The sequence below is a fragment of the Macaca nemestrina genome, chromosome 13 (assembly GCF_043159975.1).
Source record: "Macaca nemestrina isolate mMacNem1 chromosome 13, mMacNem.hap1, whole genome shotgun sequence".
NCBI lineage: Eukaryota > Metazoa > Chordata > Mammalia > Primates > Cercopithecidae > Macaca > Macaca nemestrina.
In genome coordinates, this window is record NC_092137.1 from 70,556,411 (window position 1) to 70,579,984 (window position 23,574).

Below are 23,574 nucleotides of genomic sequence, written 5' to 3' on the forward strand. Positions count from 1 at the left end.
CACCGTGTTAGCCAGGATGGTCTCGATCTCCCGACCTCGTGATCCGCCCGTCTCGGCCTCCCAAAATGCTGGGATTACAGGCTTGAGCCACCGCGCCCGGCAAGAACAGCATATGTTTAGAGAAGTGTTAAGAGAGCCGGGCGCAGTGGCTCACACTTGTAATTCCAGCACTTTGGGAGGCCAAGGCGGGTGGATCACCTGAGGTTGCGAGTTCAAGACCAGCCTAACCAACATGGAGCAACCCCATCTCTACTAAAAATACAAAATTAGCCGGGTGTGGTGGTGCGTGCCTGTAATCCCAGCTACTCAGGAGGCTGAGGCAGGGGAATTGCTTGAACCCAGGAGGCGGAGGTTGCCGTGAGGTTGCGCCATTGCACTCCAGCCTGGGCAACAAGAGAGAAACTTCGTCTCAAAAAAACAACAAAATAGAGAAGTGTTAAGAGAAGGAAAATGATTTTGAGTCTCTAGGGGTGGCAAATTATGGGAAGGCAAATAAGCAATAGAAAAAGGCTCATTAATGAAGTTTGTCATGTAGATTCCTGGCTGATAAAGGTTTGTCAAAAGACAAAATTACAACTAATTTAAAGAGCATAACTGGCTTTTATGCGATGATAGAATTGCACAACACCTCATTCTATAAAACAGAATGAGTTGAGTGGAGGAGATTGACTTTCAGAAAGGGCTGAAGAAAGCAGAAACAGAAAAGTGAATTGGTTGTTTCGAGGTTACTTTCCTTGTAAAGTTTAAAGCAGAGGGTATTTCCTTATCATGCCACTTAAAACTGATCTGTTTGGGAATCTGGCTATTATTTTTCTTTCTCCTGATTTCTTAGAAAGTCAGATTGACAACTTAGTTTTGACCTTGTGATGTGGAACATGTGTGACATGAGTGCCTCCATTTTGGTTTAGTCTGTTGGGCCTAGTCTGGTGCAGGAGCTCAGTCCAAACCAATGGCTTCCTATAAATTTTATTTAACAGGTGTAAAATTGTCTTCAGTGATTAACCTTTGTCCTTCCAGGCTGTGCGGGAAGAGGGATACCTTTGCCTTTTAAAATTTGTGTCCTGCTTTTAGGCAAATGGGGGAAGGCGGAGAACTTTCTACGTATCTACATCTTCTCAATTGTCTTCGTCTTGAAATAATCCTTAGGCTAAAGAGGCGTATTTTGGGGTGGCACATTCTGGTGTCCTTACAGGTACACTACTTTTATTCATGTCTGTTACTATTATTCCACCCCCTTCACCTTGGGCCACCCTATCTTCAGTCTCCCTCATTTTTCTTTTCAACTAGCACCATTTACCCATTCACTGCGTACCCGACAGTTCTCGCAACAGGGTGATCACTCAGTAAGTACTGCTGTCCCTTTGGTCTGTTTCTGGCAGCGATTAGCTGTGTGCATTCTTAGGAGCGACGGAGGGGATAGAAGAGGGCACTAGTGAAGAACCAAGGTGCTTCAGCCGAATAGGGAGGGAGGAGGAGAGCTGAGGCGAGCCTCAGCTTCTGCCTTCGACGTCTTCTGAAGGAGGGTGGGCTTCGAGGCGGAAGGGTGCTTAGGGCACTGAGTAGCCCAGAGCGGGGAGCTCCTGCAGGACTAAGGGGACCGGCGGGGCGAGGCGCCTGGGCGGGGTCGGGGCGGGGCTCGCAGGGGCTGGGCGGCCTGGGGGCGGGGCTGGGCGGAGCGCGCAGCCGCGCAGCTGTGGGAGGACTGCGGGGCTCTCGAGGCTAGCTGCAGAGCTTGTGGAGGCCATGGGGCGCGCCGTCGCGGAGCTAGTCTCCTCGCTGCTGGGGCTGTGGCTGCTGCTGTGCAGCTGCGGATGCCCCGAGGGCGCCGAGCTGCGTGCCCCGCCAGATAAAATCGGTAGGCGAGAAGGTGGAGGCGCGGGAGGGAGCTGGAGCGCGCCCCGCGCCGGGCGGCCGCTGCGCAGTGCGCCCAGATCCCACAGCCGCGACGCAGGCCAGCGGTGCAGGCCGAGTCAGCCGCGCAGGTCGCGCTTTCCCCCATTCACATCTCAGGGCGGCTTTCAGCTCTGCTTGGAATAGGACTGTGCATTCCCAGGCGTGGAGAGGTGCTCACTTGAGGAATGGGAGAGGACGGGGACGGGCGGGCGGGCAGGCAGGCGCCTAGCGTACCTGTAGCTCCTGTCTCTTAGGCCTGGGGCTCCTTGGAGGCCTAGGTTCCTCTATCTTCCCTTTGAACACTGAGGGTGAAGAGTCCAGTGTTCTGGCTCGACCTGGGGCGCTCGGCCAGATTGCAGGCTCACGCAGACACAGCACAGGGAGGAGTGAAAACAAGCTGACTCTGTCTGCTCCCCTTGGGAGGCTGAACCCCCTTCCCCCAGCTCCGCTTTGCTGAGGTTGGCCTGCTCTCAGAGGCGCCTGGCTTGCACAATTTCTCTGCCTAGGACTAACACAACCACAGAAAGAATCTGTATTCTCTTTCCAGTGTCAGGAGCCTTGGCTTTTTGCTTCCTGTCTCCCTCCCGCCCTCCTTTAAAGTCGTGTTCTTCGATATCATTAACCTCTCTACATTGAATTTAGACACAACAAAGCTAGGCATAAATGGCCGTCACTTTATTAAAAATGCGTGCTGGATGCGTGCTGGAAAGGTCGACCTCTAATGTGCCCGTGAGTTGGGCATCAAGAAGGGTGTGCAGGTCCCTTGATTCCTCCATAAAGACCTGTGAGAATCTTTGAGCATCTGGAAAAAAAATCGAATTAATGTCAATATGTTAATTAATCTACTGCTTTTGTCTGGGGGCAGTGTCTGTCCAGATTCAGGGAGTTAGACCTTCGCTGCAGGTGTCACTCTTCCCCACCGAATTGTTGGTAATAGCTTTGAGTAACAACCTCCGCTATTAGTGGTCTTTCAAAAACAAAAGAACTCACAGAGCTGGTAAAAGGGGAAAAAATAATCTTCTGTTTTTTTCCCTCATAGCGATTATTGGAGCCGGAATTGGTGGCACTTCAGCAGCCTATTACCTGCGGCAGAAATTTGGGAAAGATGTGAAGATAGACCTGTTTGAAAGAGAAGAGGTCGGGGGCCGTCTGGCTACCATGATGGTGCAGGGGCAAGAATATGAGGCAGGAGGTTCTGTCATCCATCCTTTAAATCTGCACATGAAGCGTTTTGTCAAAGACTTGGGTATGTAATTTTGGTCTTGGAGCTCACCAGATTACTGTGTGACATCCCCAGATATTTTTATCAGATGGAGAACTGAAACTTCTGCCTTGTTAATTGCCTTGCAGAGACGTTGGTAAAACTGTTTTCCTCAATTTCTTGTTAGTTGGTACTGCCTTAGTTAGGAGCAGTTCTGCTGTAATGGGACACTAGTTATCTGTATCACTAGTTATCTGGAATTACAGCCATAGGGTGGGGGTGGGAATGGCTGCCATTGTCTTTTTTTTTCTTTTGAGACAGAATTTTGCTCTTGTCGCCCAGGCTGGAGTGCAATGGTGCGATCTCGGCTCACTGCAACCTCTGCCTCCCGGGTTCAAGCGATTCTCCTGCCTCAGCCTCCCCAGTAGCTGGGATTACAGGTGCACGCCACCATGCCCGGCTAATTTTTGTATTTTCAGTAGAGATGGGGTTTCACCATGTTGGCCCGGCTGGTCTTGAACTCCTGATCTCAGGTGATCTGCCTGCCTTGGCCTCCCAAAGTGCTGGGATTACAGGGGTGAGCCACCGTGCCCGGCTTCTGTTGTCTGTTCCTAAACTTCTTAAACTTGTGTTAAAGAATCAGAGAAGGTTTGGAGATAGTCACCTCATTGTGATCATTTTGCAGATGGGTAAATGAGACCCAGAGTCTTGAAATGTCTGGCTCAAAGTCACTCACATATGGCGATGGCCGGGGTCAGTGGCTCATGCCTGTAATCCCAGCACTTTGGGAGGCCGAGGTAGAGGATCACTTGTGCCCAGGAGTTAGAAACCAGTCTGGGCAACATAGTGAGACCCTGTCTTTACTAAAAATAAAAAAATTAGCCTGGTGTGATGGCACAAATCTGTAGTCCCAGCTACTTGGGAGGCAGAGGCAGGAGGATCTCGTGAGCCTGGGAGATAGAAGCTGCAGTGAGCCTTGATTGTGCCACTGTACTTCAGCCTGGGCAACAAAGTGAGACCCTGTCAAAACAAACCACCACAAACAAAACAAACTCACTCACACAGCTGTGGATGCAGACATGTGCCTAGAACTTGGGACATGCAACTGCTACCCTGACAGCAGAGGAGCTGGATACGTCATGGGGAAAGTCTGACAGGCCACTGCAGGCCCTTTCGGCAGAGAGTATTTCGTAACTTTGGCTTCCCTCCAGTTATGTGAAATATCCAGTTTTGCAAAATAGGATTCTCACAGGAATGGAAGTGCCTCTTTCCCCTCAGCTGCCTTCCACATCCTCTGTAGATGCTGCCTCTGCTTCAGTTTCCTCCACGAGGGCAAAGGTATGCCCAGAACAAATTATGCCATGAAGATACATGTCTGACATCTTTGTTTTTAAATTGAATTCAATTGCTACTCTGGCTTTTTTCCTTTGACTATCCAGTTTTTTTTAGACTAAAAAATAGCCAGGTAAAAATATATCTACTTTTGATATATTAATATTTACATGATCATCTGACCCATCGCCTAGCACGTCTGCTTTTGGACAGTGTAGTGAAAGTATAGTGTTTCACACTGTCCAAAGATAGAGCTCCTTTATGTGTCTCCTGAGAACTGAGGGAAGCCCCAAATTCACTCAGATTACGTTCTTTCATTTGGTCAGGATAGACACCACTGACTTAGCTGCGCTTTATGTTTTTGCAGGTCTCTCTACTGTTCAGGCCTCTGGTGGCCTACTGGGGATATATAATGGAGAGGCTCTGGTATTTGAGGAGAGCAACTGGTTCATAATTAACGTGATTAAATTAGTTTGGCGCTATGGATTTCAGTCCCTCCGTATGCACATGTGGGTAGAGGACGTGTTAGACAAGTTCATGAGGTAATTTTTTTCCTTCCATTTAACCTAAGATCTTTTAATTTAGGTTAAATTAAACTTGATGAACTTCAGGAATTATAATTTCTTGTAAGCATTTTCTACCTCACTGCAAGGCCTGTTTATAACATTGTTAAGCAAAATGTTTTGTAGAAACCATGCAGACTGTTTGCTTGGAAATTGAAAGGTTGGTTTATTTTTGCTTCCGAAGTGTATTTTGCAAATGCTTTTTTAGTGTTGCCAGATGCTGTTAGATGCCTTGAATTCTTATGATAACTCTCTCAGGTAGGTACTGTTTTTAGCTTCTTTAAACAGATGCAGAAGGTGGTGGTGCAGAGAGGTTTTAAGAGGCAAGTTCACCCACATCGTAAGTGGTATAGCTGGAGTTGCCACCCAGGCAGTCTGGCTTTAGAGTCTTCACTCTTAATCTCTGTGCTATGCTGGTCATTGTGTATATGAATGAGATAATGTGTGTAAGAGCTTGTAGAAAGGATCAGAAAACTTAAATGGGCTTTAATAGTGACATGTTTTCAGTGAACCAACAGCCTGGAGTAGAGTAAAAGTTCCATATTCCAAGAATTTACATTCTAGCACTGTTCTGGGTAGTAAAAATTCAGGTGCTTCCTTTTCGTCCTTATGCTTTTCTATATTTAAACAATTTTTTTATGTGTGTGAATATGCATCGCTTTGGTAATCAGGAAGAGTAACATAAAATAGCCAGTCTAATTTTGAAGGGTACAATCTGTTTTTTTTAAAGCTGTTGGCATGTGTTAGTTTTTTTTTTTTTTTTTTGAGACACAGTTTTGCTCTGTTGCCCGGGCTGGAGTGCAGTGGCGCCATCTTGGCTCACTGCAACCTCCGCCTCCCCGGTTCAAGTGATTCTCCTGCCTCAGACTCCACAGTAGCTGGGATTACAGGTGCCTGCCACTGCGCCTGGCTAATTTTTCGTATTTTTAGTAGAGATGGGGTTTCGATCTCCTGACCTCGTGATCAGCCTCAGCCTCCCGCCTCAGCCTCCTAGTGTTGGGATTACAGGTGTGAGCCACTGTGCCCAGCTGGCACATGCTAATTTTTATGCTGGTTAATAGTTTTAGGTACTGGAGGCCAGTATCGCGCCATTACACTCCAGCCTGGGTGACAGAGCAAGACTCCATCTTGAGGGGCAAAAAAAAAACAAAACCAAAAAAACCCCAAAAATGTGTCATATGACCAGGTATTGAACAGGACAAATATGAGTTAAGCAGAGCTGGGCACACTGGCTTATGCCTCTAATCCCAGAACTTTGGGAGGGTGAGGCTGGTGGATCACCTGAGGTCAGGAGTTTGAGACCAGCCTTACCAACACGGTGAAATCCTCTCTCTACAAAAAATATAAAAAATTAGCCAGTGTGGTGGTGCATGCCTGTAATCCCAGCTACTTGTGAACCTGAGGCAGAATCGCTTGAACCCGGGAGGCAGAGGTTGCGGTTGCAGTGAGCTGAGATCGTGCCATTGCGCTCTAGCTCGGGGGACAGAGCCAGACTCTGTCTCAAAAAAAAAAAAAAAAAGAGTTAAGCAGGATATACTCTGGTTTCTCTAACTTATGGTAGTTTGGGTTTTCTTTCTCAACATCATTCTTAGGTCAGTTCCTTAATTGCCTTTCCCGTGGGTACCTTAAGTCCAGCTACAGTGCATATGGTTTTTAAATAGCCATTCATTCATTCACCCAATATTGAGTGCCTGTTAGGTGCCAGGCATTGTTCTATGTTGAGAATATAGGACCTACAACATGTCCTTGTCCTCAAGAATATATATTCTAGTGGAGAGACAGGCAAGATACAACTAAGGAAATATATAGAATTTGCGTAGAGATAGCCAGTCACTTTATAGAAGGTGGGTGGCATGGTACTGCATACTCAGCAGGCAGATCAAGTTCCGATGGCATCAGCCCTGCTTGTGTGTATCGTTTTACTTTTCTTTCTTTTTTTTTTTTTTGAGATGGAATCTCGCTTTGTTGCACAGGCTGGAGTGCAGTGGCGGGATCTCAGCTCACTGCAACCTCCGCCTCCCGGGTTCAAGCAATTCTCCTGCCTCAGCCTCCTGAGTAGCTGGGATTACAGGCGCATACCACCATGCCTGGCTAATTTTTTGTATTTTTAATAGAGACAGGGTTTCACGGTATTAGCCAGGCTGGTCTTGAACTCCTGACCTCATGATCCACCTGTCTCGGCTTCCCAAAGTGCTGGGATTGCAGGCGTGAGCCACCACGCTCGGCCCTCTTTTTTTTTTCTTTTTGACACAGGTTTCACTCTGTCACCCAGGCTGGAGTGCAGTGGTGTGATCATGGTCCACTGCAGCCTGGACCTCCTGGGCTCAGGTGATCCTTCTACCTTAGCCTCCGTGTAGCTGGGACTACAGGCATGTGCCAACAAATCTGGCTAATTTTTTGTATTTTTTTTGTAGAGAGGAGGTTTGGCCATGTTACCCAGGCTGATCTTGAATTCCTGGGCTCGAATGTTCCACTCATCTGGGCTTCCCAAAGTGTTGGGATTACGGGCGTGAGCTCCTACTCCCAGCCTCGTTTTTCTTATCTGTGGCTTGCTTGACATGTACAGAATTGCCCTTTGAGAAATTAAGGAATTACTTTTTTTTTTTTTTTTGAGACGAGTTTCACTCTGCTGCCCAGGCTGGAGTACAGTGGCGCAATCTCGGTTCACTGCAACCTCTGCCTCCTGGGTCCAAGTGATTCTCCTGCCTCAGCCTCCTGAGTAGCTGGGATTACAGGCATGTGCTACCATACCCAGATAATTTTTGTATTTTTAGTAGAGACGGGGTTTTACCATGTTGGCCAGACTGGTCTTGAACTCCTGGCCTCAATTGATCTGCCTGTCTTGGTCTCCTAAAGTGCTGGGATTATAGGCGTGAGCCACCGCATCTGGCCTAAGAAATCACTTTTGAAGTGAATTCAAGGTATTACAGAACTGGGAAAAAGAACCAGTGAGGGGATACATAGGTTATACTGTTTTTGACTTTAAAAAACAATTTACGGGCAGGGCACGGTGGCTCACGCCTGTAATCCCAGCACTTTGGGAGGCCAAGGCAGGTAGATCACAAGGTCAGGAGTTTGAGACCAGCTTGGCCAACATGGTGAAACCCCGTCTCTACTGAAAATACAAAAATTAGGCCGGGCGCGGTGGCTCACGCCTGTAATCCCAGCACTTTGGGAGGCCGAGACGGGCGGATCACGAGGTCAGGAGATCGAGACCATCCTGGCTAACACGGTGAAAACCCGTCTCTACTAAAAAATACAAAAAAAAAACTAGCCGGGCGAGGTGGCGGGCGCCTATAGTCCCAGCTACTCGGGAGGCTGAGGCAGGAGAATGGCGGGAACCCGGGAGGCGGAGCTTGCAGTGAGCTGAGATTTGGCCACTGCACTCCAGCCTGGGCGACAGAGCGAGACTCCGTCTCAAAAAAAAAAAAAAAAAAAAAAAGAAAATACAAAAATTAGCAGGGCGTGGAGGTGCACGCCTGTAATCCCAGCTACTTGGGAGGTTGAGGCAGGAGAATCACTTGAACCCCGGAGGCAGAGTTTGCAGTGAGCTGAGATCACGTCATTGCACTCCAGCCTGGGTGACAGGGCGAGACTCGTCTCAAAAAAAAAAAAAAAAAAAAAAAAAAAATTTACAAATTTCATAGAATTACCCCCATTTTAAATATTTGATTATACGGCACTGACTTTTATGTTGCTAATATTGCATTATACGTTTCTGTTTATTTCAATAAATCAAGATTATGTAATCTTGTTTGATAATTTTATCAAATCCTATGAGATAGTTGGAGAGGTTGTTGCTATTCAGCCAATATGTACCAGTTGTTAAAAGTAGTGAAATATGGGCAAGTGCTGTGGCTCATGCCTGTAATCCCAGCACTTTTGGAGGCTGAAGTGGGAAGATCACTTGAGGCCAGGAGTTGGATACCAGCCTGGACAACATGGCCAAACCTTGTCTCTACAAAAAATAAAAAAAAATTAGTCAAGTGTGGTGGCATGTGCCTGTGGTCCCAGCTACCTGGGAGGCTATGGTGGGAGGATCACTTGAGACTGGGAGGTTGAGGCTGCTGTGAGCTATGATCATGCCACTGCACTCTAACCTGGATGACAGAGTGAGACTCCGTCTGAAAAAAAAAACACAAAAAACAGGCTGGGCATGGTGGCTCATACTTGTAATCCCAGCACTTTGGGAGGCCGAGGTGGGTGGATCACCTGAGGTCGGGAGTTCGAGACCAGCTTGGCCAACATGGTGAAACCCCGTCTCTACTGAAAATACAAAAAATTAGCCGAGTGTGGTGGCGGGCGCCTGTAATCCCAGCTACTCGGGAGGCTGAGTCAGGAGAATCAGTAGAACCCAAGAGGTATAGGTTGCAGGGAGCTGAGAATGTGCCATTGCACTTCAGCCTGGGCAACAAGAGTGAAACTCTGTCTCAAAAACAAAAAACAAACAAACAAAACCCCACAGAAAACAAACAAACAAACATAAAAAAATTAGCTGGGCATGGTGCTGTACCTGTGGTTCCAGCTACTCAGGAAGCTGAGGTGGGAGGATTGCTTGAGCCTAGGAGTTCGAGGTTATAGTGAACTACGATTGTGCCACTGTACTCTAGCCTGGGCAACAGAGCGAAAGACCCTGTCTCTAAAAAAGAAAAATCAAAGAAAAAACAGTAGTGAAATACTGCTGGAGTGGTGAAACTGTTGCTTCCCTTCGTGGGGAGGCATCTCCCCTACCCAAATAACCCCTCTTTCCTTCCCTCAGCAGGAAGCCTTGGTTTAGTTCCACTTCCACAGCCAGTGCGCTTTCTGTTTTGTGTGTACCACTTAAATATTTTTAATATCACCCCATGTTAGAAATATTCTGGAATGTCACAAAAACCAGGATTAGAAGTCACAGAGATTACCAAAGAGGAACTTGGAACCAGTTACCCTCCATTTCAGTTAAAACAGTAGTTCTCAGCTGGGCGCGGTGGCTCACGCTTGTAATCCCAGCACTTTGGGAGGCTGAGGTGGGTGGACCACTTGAGGTCAGGAGTTTGAGACCAGCCTGGCCAACTTGGTGAAACCCCATCTCCTGGGCTCAAGTGATCCTTATATATATATATATCAGAGTACAGTTAGTACTCTCAAAAGTAGCTTGTGTGATCTTCTGCAGAAACCTTCAGGGGGTTTGTTGACCAGCCTTGTGGAGTCACATTTTCATTTTGCACCTCCATTTCAAAGTATACACAGGGTGGAAAAAGACCTATGTAACAGTAGTAAACCATGACACTCAAAAGAGGGCTCAAGCTTGTGGTAGGCAATACTCGAAAATAATGCATTCATTCATTCTCTGCTGTTGGAGGTACTTGGGTGGAAATCCTGCAGCCCCTGACATTGGCACTAGCTAGCTTAATTTCCACTTCTGCACATACATTTATGTAGTTGTTCTAGTTGGATGCCATTCTTACTAAAATTTTTTTTTTTTTTTGAGACCAAGTCTTGCTCTGTCACCCAGGCTGGAGTACAGTGGTGCAATCACAACTCACTGCAGCTTTGACTTCCTGGTCTTAAGTCATCTTCCAGCCTTAGCTGGTACTATAGGCATGTGCCATCATGCTTGGCTAATTTTTTAAATTTTTGTAGAGACAGGGTGTTGCCATGTTGCCCAAGCTGATCTTGAACTCCTGGGCTCAAGTGATCCTCTCACTTTGGCCTCCCAAAGTGTTAGGATTACAGGCGTGAGCCACTGCACTCAGCCAGACGCCATTCTTTACTCCCGAGTCCAACCTTTTATCTCACTTTTTCAACAAAGCATTTCATTAATACTTCAATCAACATTCATCTTTCTTTTCAAACATCCCTTATTATATGGTGCATAGCATGTACTTGTGTTCTATACTACGCACAGTAACTAGAATGTAGTAGATGTTTACTCAGATGTTTGTGGAATTGAAATCTCTGGTCCACTGATGGCTTCCTGTTGAGATATCTTGGCTTGTAGACTAGGTTAAAGCTTATTCTTCTTTCTCAAGTTAGTGCATTTCTGGGGACTTGTAAGATCCTTAACACTTCTTGATCTGAGACTGATAGGACTTACAGGGAAAGGCTTTATAAACACCCTTTCTTCCTTCCAGTTACTCCTACCAAACATTTTGAGTCAGTTTTTGTTCTTTCATTTCCCATACCCACTCTATCTTGAATTCTATCAGCCTTTAAAATATGTCCAGAGTTCCACTACTTCTCTCCAGGATTACTGCTACCACTTTGTTCCAAGCCACCACCACTGTTTTTTGTCGGATTGCTAGAGTAGCCTTCTGTTATAGGCTGAATAATCCTCTCCCCTGCCCCCTGCCACAAGATGTCCATGTCTTAATCCCTGGAATGTGTTACCTTTTGAGGTAAAAGAGACTTTGCAGATATGGTTAAGGATGGGTAGATTACTCTGGATTATCCAGGTGGGCCCAATATAATCACAAGCGTCCTTAGAGAGGCAGGAGGAGGATCAGGAAGGAAGAGATTGGAGTGATGCTAGGAAGGGGTGTGCATCCACGAGCCAAGGAATGCAGGTGGCCTGTAGAGGCTGGAAAAGACAGTCTTCCCTCAGAGCTTCTAGAAGGAACCAGCCTTGTGCACACCTTGATTTTAGCCTAGAGAGACTGACTTTGGTCTTCTAACTTACAGAACTGTAAGATTATAAATTTGTGTTGTTTTAAGCCACTAAGTTTGTGGTAATTTGTTACAGCAGCAGTGGAAAACCAATACACCTCCTAAATCATCTGCCATCACTGTTATATTGCTACCATTTGTTCTCGGGTTAGCAGCCAAAGTAGTTCTTTAAAATCTAAGGCTCATTACATCACTCCACTGCTCAGAAACCTTCAGTGGCTCTCTATTTCACTGATAGAAATTTATAGCCAAAATCTGTTTTGTGACTGAGAAGGATTCTGTACTCCCGTCCCTTATTTTTAAATTTATTTTCCCCAAAATTCATAGGTTGAAACACTAGCCATCCAGTACTCAGAATGTGACTGCATATGTAGATAGGGCCTTTAAATATGTGATTGAGTTAAAAATGAGGTCATTAGGGTAGACTCTAAAACAATTTGATGGGTGTCCTTAAGATTAGGACACAGAAGGGAGGCCAAGGTGGGCGAATCACCTGAGGTTGTGAGTTCGAGACCAGCCTGACCAATATGGCAAAACCCCTTCTCTACTAAAAATACAAAAAATTAGCCGGGCGTGGTGGGGCATGCTTGTAATCCCAGCTACTCAGGAAGTCTGAGGCAAGATAATCGCTTGAACCTGGGAGGTGGAGGTTGCAGTGAGCCAGGATTGCGCCGTTGCACTCCAGCCTGGGCAACAAGAGTGAAACTCTGTCTCAAAAAATAAAAAAAGATTAGGACACAGAAGAAACACACAAAGACCATGTGAGGACACAGCAAGAAGGTGGCCATCTGCAAGCCAAGGAAACAGGCCTCAGAAGAAACTGAACGCACCCACACCTTGATCTTGGAATTTTGGCCTACAGAACTGTAAGAAATAAAGCTGCTTTTGTTTAAGCCATCCAGTCTCTGGTACTGTGTTATGGCAGTCCTGGCGAACTAATACACTGTTGTCATTTTCAGTAACTGTCCATTATTGAAAATGGGATATTGAAGTCTCCATTATTGTTGAATTATGTATTTCAGTTCTGTCAAGATCATTTGATCATATTCATGAAGGTTTATTTCTGGGTTTTCTTATTTGTTCCGAGGATCTGTATGTCTGTTTTTTTTTTTTTTTTTTCAGATGGGGTTTTACTCTGTTGCCCAGGCTGGAGTGCAGTACATTTACAGCAACCTCTGCCTCCCGGGCTCAAGCAATTCTCCAACCTCAGGCCCCCTGAATGGCTGGGACTACAGATGTGCACTAGCACACCCAGCTAATTTTTTTTTGTTTTTTGTTTTTTGAGATGGAGTCTCGCTCTGTTGCCCAGGCTGGAGTGCAATGGCACTATATTGGCTGACTGCAACCTCTGCCTCCTGGGTTCAAGCAATTCTTGTGCCTCAACCTCCTGTGTAGCTGGGACTACAGGCATGCACCACCATACCTGGCTAATTTTTTGTGTTTTTAGTAGAGACGGGTTTTCGCCATGATGGCCAGGCTGGTCTCGAACTCCTGACCTCAAGTGATCGTCCAGCCTGTGCCTCCCAGTGTGCTGAGATTACAGGTGGGGAGCCACTGCACCTGGCCTTTTTTTAAAAGTTTTTTTGGTTAGCCTCTTTTAGCCTCTATTGATATCATAGCCTCCGCCATCTGTGATGTTAAACAATTGCCACAGTTTTTTTTTTTTTTTGACACACAGACACGTGCCCTCAGGATGGGGTTGTTGCATGGAGTGAACTCTGAATCAGGTCGAATAAAGACAAGCCTTCAGGCTAGAGCTTTTTGGGAGCTGCCAGATAGGTCAAATATTGACAGTTCTCTGAGGATAGTGCTTTTTGGGAGCTACAAACTTGTTGTGTTCTTTCCAGTGGCTTCTAGCTTGCTGGTTTCACATTGCAGTTGGAAGTGTGCTGGTTTTATTTTTTATTTTATTTTTTTTTCTCTCTCTCTCTTTCTCTTTCTTTCGACGGAGTCTCCCTCTTGTTGCCCAGGCTGGAGTGCAATGGCGCGATCTTGGCTCGCTGCAACCTCCATCGCCTGGGTTCAAGTGATTCTCCTGCCTCAGCCTCCTGAATAGCTGGGATTACAGGAGTGTACCACCACACCTGGCTGATTTTTTATATTTTTGGTGCAGATGGTGTTTCAACATGTTGGGCTGGCTGGTCTCGAACTCCTGACCTCAAGTGATCCACCTGCCTCAGCCTCCCAAAGTGCTGGGATTACAGGCATGAGCCACCATGCCTGGCCAGACATTTTTCTTAAATAAATACTCCTTGGACTTGGAAAGGCTTTGGTTTATCTGCAGAGCTCTGAAAGAGTCAATGTTGATCATTTTTGGCGGTATTCTCATAGCTTTTATGGAGGAGCAGATTTCCAGAGGTCCTTCATCTGCCATTCTGGAAGTTTCCTCTCCCCAGTAACATTTCTGGCTGTACCACCTGCTGTTCTCCCAGATCACTCTGCTTCAGCTACTCTTGCTTCATTATTTCTTGAATGTGCCAGGCAAGCCTCTGTCATGTGACCTTTGCGTTGCTTTTACCACTACCTGAAATATTTTCCCCCAGGTGTTTGCCTGGTTTGCATCCTCATCTCCTTCAGGTCTTTGCTCTATATCACCTTCTCAGTGAGGCTTTTACTGACCACTCTTGTTTTTGGACTATCTTATTTAGAATTTCAACCCTTCTAACCCCATGCATTTCTAGTCTTCCTTTCAGACCTATTTTCTCCTTTTTTTTTTCCTTTGAGACGGAGTCTCTCTCTGTTGCCCAGGCTGGAGTGCAGTGGCACAATCTCGGCTCACTGCAACTTCCGCCTCCCGGGTTCAAGCGATTCTCATGCCTCAGTCTCCTGAGTAGCTGGGATTACAGGTGTGTGCCACCACGCCAGGCTAATTTTTTTGTATTTTTAGTAGAGATGGGGTTTCACCATGTTGGCCAGGCTGGTCTTGAACTCCTGACCTCCAGGTGATCCACCTGCCTCAGCCTCCCATAGTGCTGGGGTTACAGGCGTCATCCACCATGTCTGGCCTTATTTTTCTCCTTACCACTTCCATCCTTCAACCTGTTAACTGTTTCCCCAACTACAACCTAAGATGCATGAGCGCAGGATTTTTTTTTCTCGTGTTGGCCTCTGTATTCTCAGTACCTAGAATAGTGCCTAACTGAGAGTTGATGCTCCACAACATTTATTGAATGAATGAATAAATAAATGAATGAATGAATAAATAAATAAATAAATATCAGGGGTTATACAAGTGTAATCTGAAATGAAAAAAAGCTGTTTCAGCAAACAGATTAGCAGAAACTACAAGATTTTATATATAATATATAATATATATAAATATATCATATATAATATATACAAAAAATATAAATATATTTTACATATATTATATATTTTATGATATATATTATATATCATATTTTATGATATATATTATATATAAAATATATAATATATAAAAAATATATATTTATATATATATATTTTTTGAGGCAAGAGTTTTGCTCTTATCGCTCAGGCTGGAGTGCAATGGTGCGATCTCGACTCACTGCAACCTCCGTCTCCCAGGTTCAAGCAATTCTCCTGCCTCAGCCTCCTGAGTAGCTGGGATTACAGGCATGCGCCACCATGCCCGGCTAATTTTGTATTTTTAGTAGAGACAGGGTTTCTCCATGTTGGTCAGGCTGGTCTCGAACTCCCGACCTCATGTGATCCACCTGCCTTCACCTCCCAAAGTGCTGGAATTACAGGCGTGAGCCACTGTGCCTGGCCCAGTTATATATTTTTTAACAATTACTATTTTTTTGTTTTTGTTTTTTTAAGACAAGGTCTCACTCTGTTGCCCAGGCTGGATGGAGTGCAGTGGCGCGATCACAGCTCACTGCAGCCTCAACCACCAGGGCTGAAGTGATCCTCGTGCCTCAGCTTCCTGAGTAGCTGGGACTGCAGGCATGCCTCACCATGCCTGGTAATTTTTAATTTTTAATACATATATTTTTTTGAGATGGAGTTTCACTCTGTCATCCAGGCTAGAGTGCAGTGGCGTGATCTCAGCTCACTGCAACCTCTGCCTGCCAGGTTCAAGCGATTCTCCTGCCTCAGCCTCCCAAGTAGCTGGTATTACAGGCATGTGCCACCATGCCCAGCTAATTTTTGTATTTTTAGTAGAGATGGGGTTTTGCTATGTTGGCCAGGCTGGTCTCAAACTCCTGACCTCAAGCGATCTGCCCACCTCAGCCTCCCAAAATGCTGGGATTACAGGCGTGAACCACTGTGCCTGGCTAATTTTTACATTTTGTGTACAGAGTCTTGCTATGTTGCCCAGGCTAGTCTTGAACTCCTGGCCTCAAGGTATTCTCCTGTCTTACTCTGTCACCCAGGCTGAAGTGTGTTGGCTGGCTGTTCACAGGTGCAACCATAATGTACTACAGCCTTGTGCCCCTGGGCTTAAGTGATCCTCCCACCTCACCCTCTTGAGTAGCCGTGACTACAGGTGCATGCTACCTCACCTGGGTGCTGTTTTTTAGTAGTATTTATTCTATTTTTTCATTTATTGTTATTATTTTTTTGAGATGGAGTCTTGCTGTGTCACCCAGGGTAGAGTGCAGTGGTGTGATCTTGAGTCACTGCAACCTCTGTCTCCTGGGTCAAGCAATTCTCATGCCTCAGCCTCCTGAGTAGCTGGGATTACAGTCATGCACCACCACGCCTGGGTAATTTTTGCATTTTTAGTAGAGATGGGGTTTCACCATGTTGGCTAGGTGGTCTCCAACTACTGACCTCAAGTGATGCCGCCCCACTTTGCCTCCCAAAGTGCTAGGATTACAGGCATGAGCCACCACACCCAGCAGTGTATTTATTCTAATACAATTAGTTGTATCATGAAACAATTAGAGTGCTCTCTGTTTATATTGTGTGTATAGTTTCATCTCACCCCCCTCCAAGGAGACTTGCTTGAGTGAGGTTGCAGCTCTGGCAGGAGCAGGTGGGGAATATGTTTCTTACAGCATCATTAGTAGCTTATTGAATTGACTGCTGTTTTCTCATTGTTGACCATTAGCCAGAGATCACTCTTCTTTGGATATGAGATATCCAGGCTATTATTTTTCTGAAGAATTCAGTGTTTCCATCCTACTTTTTCCAGTCTCCAAAGACTGGGACCCAAATGCTGTGGTTAGAAGGTGTTATTTTAGTTTCTCAGTTTTGGCATAGATATCTGATCAATTTTTCCAATAAAAATGTATTTAACATTTTTACACTTACACTACTTTTAGTATGCTTTTAGTAGGTAATACTGAAATGGTTATAATACTGTCCCTTGTTCTGTAAAAAAAATACAGTTCGAGAGAAGAACCTTGATGTGAAAGTTTCCCTCCCATGATCAGTGATAGGGATCTTTCCTTGACTCTTAATTTCTTATATTCTTATACTTATCTCTGCATGTGCCTTATTACTTATCCCAAATTTAAGCCCGTTTTCTGTCTTTGTACCATTTGCAATGTGAAAAATTGTGTTTGAATTACTGAATGTACTAATTTATGTGAATGTTGTTTTAAATCCATAAAATGCAGAGAAATGTTGGGTGATATTTTTCTTTTTGTTTTTGGTCAAGTGATGTTTTCTAAAAAATAAATAATAGAAAGCATCTAATTGTTGAATGAGTGGCACTGGTGCTGTTTTAAGAGGCTTTTGGAGATGATATAACTGTGGACTGGGAAGCTGAGCAAGACTTTTCAGAGAATGTGGGATTCATGTTCTGTTAAGGAAGAACAGATGTTCCATGGTTAGGAATGGGAAGTGTATTCAGGTTGGAGAGAAGAGCTTGTGCACTGGTGGGGACACAACATGTAAGGATATTTAGAGACCAGTGAATGGGTCACATGTGCTCCAGTGGAGACTGTGCATGTGTGGGTGACTGAGAGCAGAGTGGGCAAGTTGTGATTGAGCCTTATACTTGCCATGTGACCTTTAGACAAAGTCTTTTACTTCTAACTTTTTTTTTTTCCCCGAGATGGAGTCTTGCTCTGTCACACAGGCTAGAATGCAGTGGCGCGATCTTGGCTCACTGCAACCTCCGCCTCCTGGGTTCAAGCGATTCTCCTGCCTCAGCCTCCTGAATAGCTGCGATTACAGGCGTGCACCACCACGCCCAGCTAATTTTTGTAGTTTTAGTAGAGATTGGGTTTCACCATGTTGGTCAGGCTGGCCTCGAACTCCTGACCTAGTGATCTGCCTGTCTCGGCCTCCCAAAGTGCTGGGATTACAAGCATGAGCCACCGCGCCTGGCCTTACTTCTACTTTTTATTTTTCCTTTTTCTTCTTTCTTTCTTCCTTAGTTTCTTCTCCCTTTTTTTTCTTTTCTTTCTTTTTTTTTTTTTTAAGAGACAGTCTCACTGTCTGGCCCAGGCTGGTGTGCAGCAGCATGATCACAGTTCACTGCAGCCTTGAACTCCGGGGCTCAAGCAGTCCTCCTGCCTCAGCCTACCCAGTAGCTGGGACCACAGGCACACACCACTATGCCTGGTTAAGTTTTGTACTTTTAGTAAAGATGGGGTTTTGGCCATGTAGGCCAGGCTGGTCTTGAACTCCTGACCTCAGGTGATCCGCCCACCTCTCCCTCCCAAAGTGTGGGGATTACAGGCATGAGCCACTGCACTCGGATGTCAGTTTGATCTTATGACGCCATTTCCCTTCTTTATACATCCCCTTCCCCACATCTTGTTTGGTATTTAATGGAAATTTCTCTTTTCTAAAGGATCTACCGCTACCAATCTCATGACTATGCCTTCAGTAGTGTTGAAAAATTACTTCATGCTCTAGGAGGAGATGACTTCCTTGGAATGCTTAATCGAACACTTCTTGAAACCTTGCAAAAGGCCGGCTTCTCTGAGAAATTCCTCAATGAAATGATTGCTCCTGTTATGAGGGTCAATTATGGCCAAAGCACGGACATCAATGCCTTTGTGGGTAAGCCAGGGCTTGGAACAGTGGTGGACATGAGTTCACAAAGGGGCTTACCTGATGCTATGGTGGTTCTAGACTTTAGGCCATGGATCGGAGGCTACTTTTCTCTGTGAACCTCAGACATTGTTGGCAAAATTGTGCGTATATAGACGTTGATTTTTAGGGGGAGGGGGTCTTTAGCTTTCATTAGTTCAGTGATTCTTCATTGGGGGAGATTTTGCTCCCAGGGGCCATTTAGCAATGTCTAGAGACATTTAGAGTAGAACATGTAATTGGGAAGGGAGAGTGCGTAGAGAGCCTCTTAAAAGTCAGAATTAAAACACATTTTTTCTTCCTGTTGACAGGGGCAGTGTCACTGTCCTGTTCTGATTCTGGCCTTTGGGCAGTAGAAGGTGGCAATAAACTTGTTTGCTCAGGGCTCCTGCAGGCGTCCAAAAGCAATCTTATATCTGGCTCAGTAATGTACATAGAGGAGAAAACAAAGACCAAGCACACAGGTAAGCTTGAATTTCTGTCTTATTGTTCCTGATTTCCCCTGCAGAAAATGATTGCTCTCTTCTGTCATCTCTTACTCAGTTCTAAAATGATGAAACTTAAAATTGTATATATTGTGCCATATAGAAATATTCCCCAATGGGCTGGGTACAGTGGCTCACGCCTGTAATCCCTGTACTTTGGGAGGCCAAGGAGGGTGGATCACCTGAGGTCAGGAGTTCGAGACTAGCCTGGCCAACATGGTTAAACGCTATCTCTACTAAAAATACAAAAAATTAGCTGGGCTTGGTGGTGGGCGCCTGTAATCCCAGCTACTTGGGAGGCTGAGGCAGGAGAATCACATGAACCCGGGAGGCAGAGGTTGCAGTGGGCCAAGATCACACCACTGCAGTCTAGCCTGGGTGACAGAGCGAGACTCCATCTAAAAAGAAAAGAAAAAAAAAAAAAAAAGAAATATTCCCCAATGTAGTTAAGTGCAGTGGCATGACTCCTTGGATTTGAAAAATAATCTTATCTTAAAAAGTAAAAATTTTGTATTTTGTACTTATTGACATTCTGAGTAAGAAATTGGCCTCAATGTAATAAAAATGCAAGGGACAGCTATCTTAAGGGATATAACTTCTTCAATTCTTTAGAATTATAGAGAAATTATGAAGAAGGTATAGAATTATTTTTAGAAGGTATGTTAAAAACACTGAACAAATAAATGCCTTATTTCCTCTAGGAAATCCAACAAAGATGTATGAAGTGGTCTACCAAATTGGAACTGAGACTCATTCAGACTTCTATGACATCGTCTTGGTGGCCACTCCATTGAATCGAAAAATGTCTAATATTACTTTTCTCAACTTTGACCCTCCAATTGAGGAATTCCATCAATATTATCAACATATAGTGACAACTTTAGTTAAGGGGGAATTGAATACATCTATCTTTAGCTCTAGACCCATAGATAAATTTGGCCTTAGTACAGTTTTAACCACTGATAATTCAGATTTGTTCATTAACAGTATTGGGATTGTGTCCTCTGTGAGAGAAAAGGAAGATCCTGAGCCATCAACAGATGGAACATATGTTTGGAAGATCTTTTCCCAAGAAACTCTAACTAAAGCACAAATTTTAAAGCTCTTTCTGTCCTATGATTATGCTGTGAAGAAGCCATGGCTTGCATATCCTCACTATAAGCCCCCAGAGAAATGCCCCTCTATCATTCTCCATGATCGACTTTATTACCTCAATGGCATAGAGTGTGCAGCAAGTGCCATGGAGATGAGTGCCATTGCAGCTCACAATGCTGCACTTCTTGCCTATCACCGCTGGAATGGGCACACAGACATGATTGACCAGGATGGCTTATATGAGAAACTGAAAACTGAGCTATGAAGTGACACACTCTTTTTTCCCCTCCTAGTTCCAAATGACTATCAGTGGCAAAAAAAGAACAAAATCTGAGCAGAGATGATTTTGAACCAGATAGTTTGCCATTATCATTGTTTACTAAAAGTAATCCCTGCTGGTCATAGGAAAACACACGGTTCTAATTAAGTGTGAAGGTATAGCTATTGCACTTATGCCATCTCAAAGTATTCTTTTACTATCCATTAGGAGTTTTTCTTAAACTTGTTTGATAATAAGAATCACCTGGAGTTAGGAGGTGGCGGTTGCAGTGAGCTGATCGCGCCACTGCACACCAGCATGAGCAACAAGAGCAAAACTCCATCTCAAAAAAAAAAGCAAATAGAAATAATCACCTGAAGTTTGTTAAACCATATGGATTCTCAAGCTCCTCTCTTGAAGATTCTGATTCAGTAGGTCTGGGGTGGGGCCCTGGATTTTGATCAAAATTGTAGAACATTTTAAGGTGAGTACCTGAGGGAGAACTTAAAGATGTCTTAGTTGGGGAGTAGTCCTTTTGAACTTTACAGGTAGATGTAATCTTCAGTCAGATAAAATTTATGGAAGCTGGTATCTTATGCCTGACTCTTAGTAATTTCATACCTGTTTGAAATACATGTGCCCATGCCTAAAGCCTTGACTTTCAGAATGTTGTCTTTTGATTATTCTGTCTTGATTTGATTAGGGGTGAAATTTAGAAGTCTTAGTAATGTAACTTGAAGATGTTAAACAAAAATCTCAAGTAAAATGAAAAACAAATATGGGCTACTGAATTAAGAAACTGGCATTCTATTATTAAATCCTCACTTCAGGAGCTTTTAAAAATACGGAGAGACCCCCGTAACTAGAGATTCAGATTCAAAGATTGAGGATAGGACCTTAGCCTTGTAGCTTTTTAAAGTTTCTAATGTGCACCCAGGGTTGAGAATCATCCATGTAGGTGTGAAAATGCCTACAAAGGGGTTTTAGTGCCTTAGAAGTCCTGAGAAACCCAATCTGTATCAAAGCAGATCCATTTTGCAAGGATCTTTCTCTTAGTAAGAACTTTAGAAGTAATCTTGATAAGAAGCACAGACAGCCTAACAGTTGGCGCTAGAACAGAATACTTGGAATGACACCAGAGTTAACCAAGTCCAGCATATGTCCAAAGAGTTAAGTGTTTCAGTTACTGTAGCATTATGGGTGAGAAATTGGTTGCTGAAATCTTAAGACACTGGCTCTCAACTTTGGCTGCACATTGGAATCACCTGTAGGGTTTTAAAGCCTCCAAATGGTAACTAACATGCAGCCAAACTTGAGAACTAGTTCTGCATCTACTGTACAAAGATCATGATTAACTGTCAAGACACTGGTAGAACAGAACAAGCAAAAGATTAAGAATTCAAAAGTAAATGCAACCAATTTAACATGTAATGTTATTAAAAAAAAAAAATAAAACGCTTAGATCAGCCTGGGCAACATGGTGAAACCCCATCTCTACAAAAAATTTTCAAAAAGTTAGCCAGGCATGGTAATGCATGCCTGTGGTCCCAGCTGCTCAGGAGGCTGAGGTGGGAGGATCACTTGAGCCTTGGAGGTCGAGGCTGTAGTGAGTCATGATCATGCCACTGTACTCCAGCCTGGGCAACAGAGACCATCTTTAAAAAAAAAAAAAAAAAAAAAAAAATTCCCTCCATTGAATAGAAACTTAAAAAAAAAAAGTCCTTCATAAGATCATGGCATTAGCTACTTTAGCAAAATAGTGTTAACTTTGGTTCTGAGGAGAAGTGACTTCTTCCCTACCACAGTTGTGAATGTTAATATGCTGATAAAACTGCCAAGATATATTTGATAGGTAGGGGATTAAACTCATGGTTTGTCAAAAGGGTGTTTTTTTCTAGTTTTATTCTTAACAGATATGTTAAGAGGTATTCATATTTGTTTCCTTTTGTGGTTTTAATGAAGACAATTTGTAAAGAATGTAATACTGTTATGTATATGCTAAATATTGGTAAATACTAATTTCTATCATATGTAGACTTGTTTTGCAATGAGATATATTTTTACTTATAATACCAATTTAGGCTGGGTGCAGTGGCTCATGCCTGTATTCCCAGCACTTTGGGAGGCCAAGGCAAACGGATCACGACGTCAGGAGATCAAGACCATCTGGCCAACATGCTGAAACCCCATCTCTACTAAATATACAAAAATTAGCTGGGCGTGGAGGCGCACGCCTGTAATCCCAGCTACTGTAATCCCAGCTACTTGGGAGGCTGAGGCAGGAGAATTGCCTCAATCGCGAGGCGGAGGTTGCAGTGAGCCGAGGTTGCACCACTGCAGTCCAGCCTGGCGACAGAGCAAGACTCCGTCTCAAAAAAAAAAAAAGAAAAAAAAAACTTTAGGCTGGGTGTGGTGGCTCACGCCTGTAATCCCAGCACTTTGGGAGGCCGAGGCTGGTGGCTCTCTTGAAGTCAGGAGTTTGAGACCAGCCTGGCCAACATGGTGAAACCGTCTTTACTAAAAATACAAAAATTAGTCAGGCATGGTGGCGCACGTGTGCCAGTAATCCAGCTACTTGGGAGGCTGAGGCATGAGAATCGCTTGAACCCTGGAGATGGAGGTTGCAGTGAGCAGAGATCGCACCACTGCACTCCAGCCTGGGCAAGAGTGAGACTATGTCTCAAAAAAAAAAAAAAAAATTAAAATGTTGCTGGTATTACATCAAACCTACTCTGGATAAATTTTCCAGTAGGACATGTGAAATTGCTTTGGCAAAACCAAAACAGGTTATCAATACACCAAGGACATTAGTAGTTTTAATGCAACTACAGTATTGAGTACTTTTTTAATGGGAGAAAAATTCTAGCAGAACCTGCTACTCCAGGCGCATTAGGTAGTTTTAGGCAACTGTAGTATTAAAGAAGAGTTTTATTGGAAGAAAAACCACTGTCAGAGCTTGCTGCTCCAGACCACTCTTTTTTTTTTTTTTTTTTTTTTAAATAGAAGAGACTGGTAAAAATGATGCAGGGGCTGAATGAAAGCCAGCTCTGCTCCAGTGGTTTTCTGAGTTGAGCATGCATCAGTTACCTGAAAGGCTTGTTAAAACATCGCTAGGCTCCACCC

At 44.4% G+C, this 23,574-nt stretch overlaps 2 protein-coding genes across 4 annotated transcripts in view; one reads left to right on the forward strand and one right to left on the reverse strand.

The window, feature by feature from the left end:
- Positions 1-1,701: 1,701 nt before the first annotated feature.
- On the forward strand, positions 1,702-23,445 carry LOC105465218 (prenylcysteine oxidase 1). Its single transcript, XM_011713507.3, has 6 exons — positions 1,702-1,855; positions 2,933-3,139; positions 4,794-4,968; positions 18,371-18,582; positions 18,924-19,076; positions 19,799-23,445. The coding sequence occupies exons 1-6, from the start codon at positions 1,744-1,746 to the stop codon at positions 20,455-20,457; spliced, it is 1,518 nt and encodes a 505-aa protein (XP_011711809.1). The 5' UTR covers positions 1,702-1,743; the 3' UTR covers positions 20,458-23,445.
- LOC105465217 (small nuclear ribonucleoprotein polypeptide G) overlaps positions 2,556-23,574 on the reverse strand; it is a 34,215-nt gene continuing 13,196 nt past the window's right edge. For all 3 annotated transcript variants that reach the window (XM_071076879.1, XM_071076880.1, XM_071076881.1), the window contains one exon: positions 2,556-2,695. In XM_071076879.1, coding sequence (XP_070932980.1) covers positions 2,612-2,695 — 84 coding nt within the window. In that variant the 3' untranslated portion in view covers positions 2,556-2,611. The remainder of the gene's footprint in view (positions 2,696-23,574) is intronic.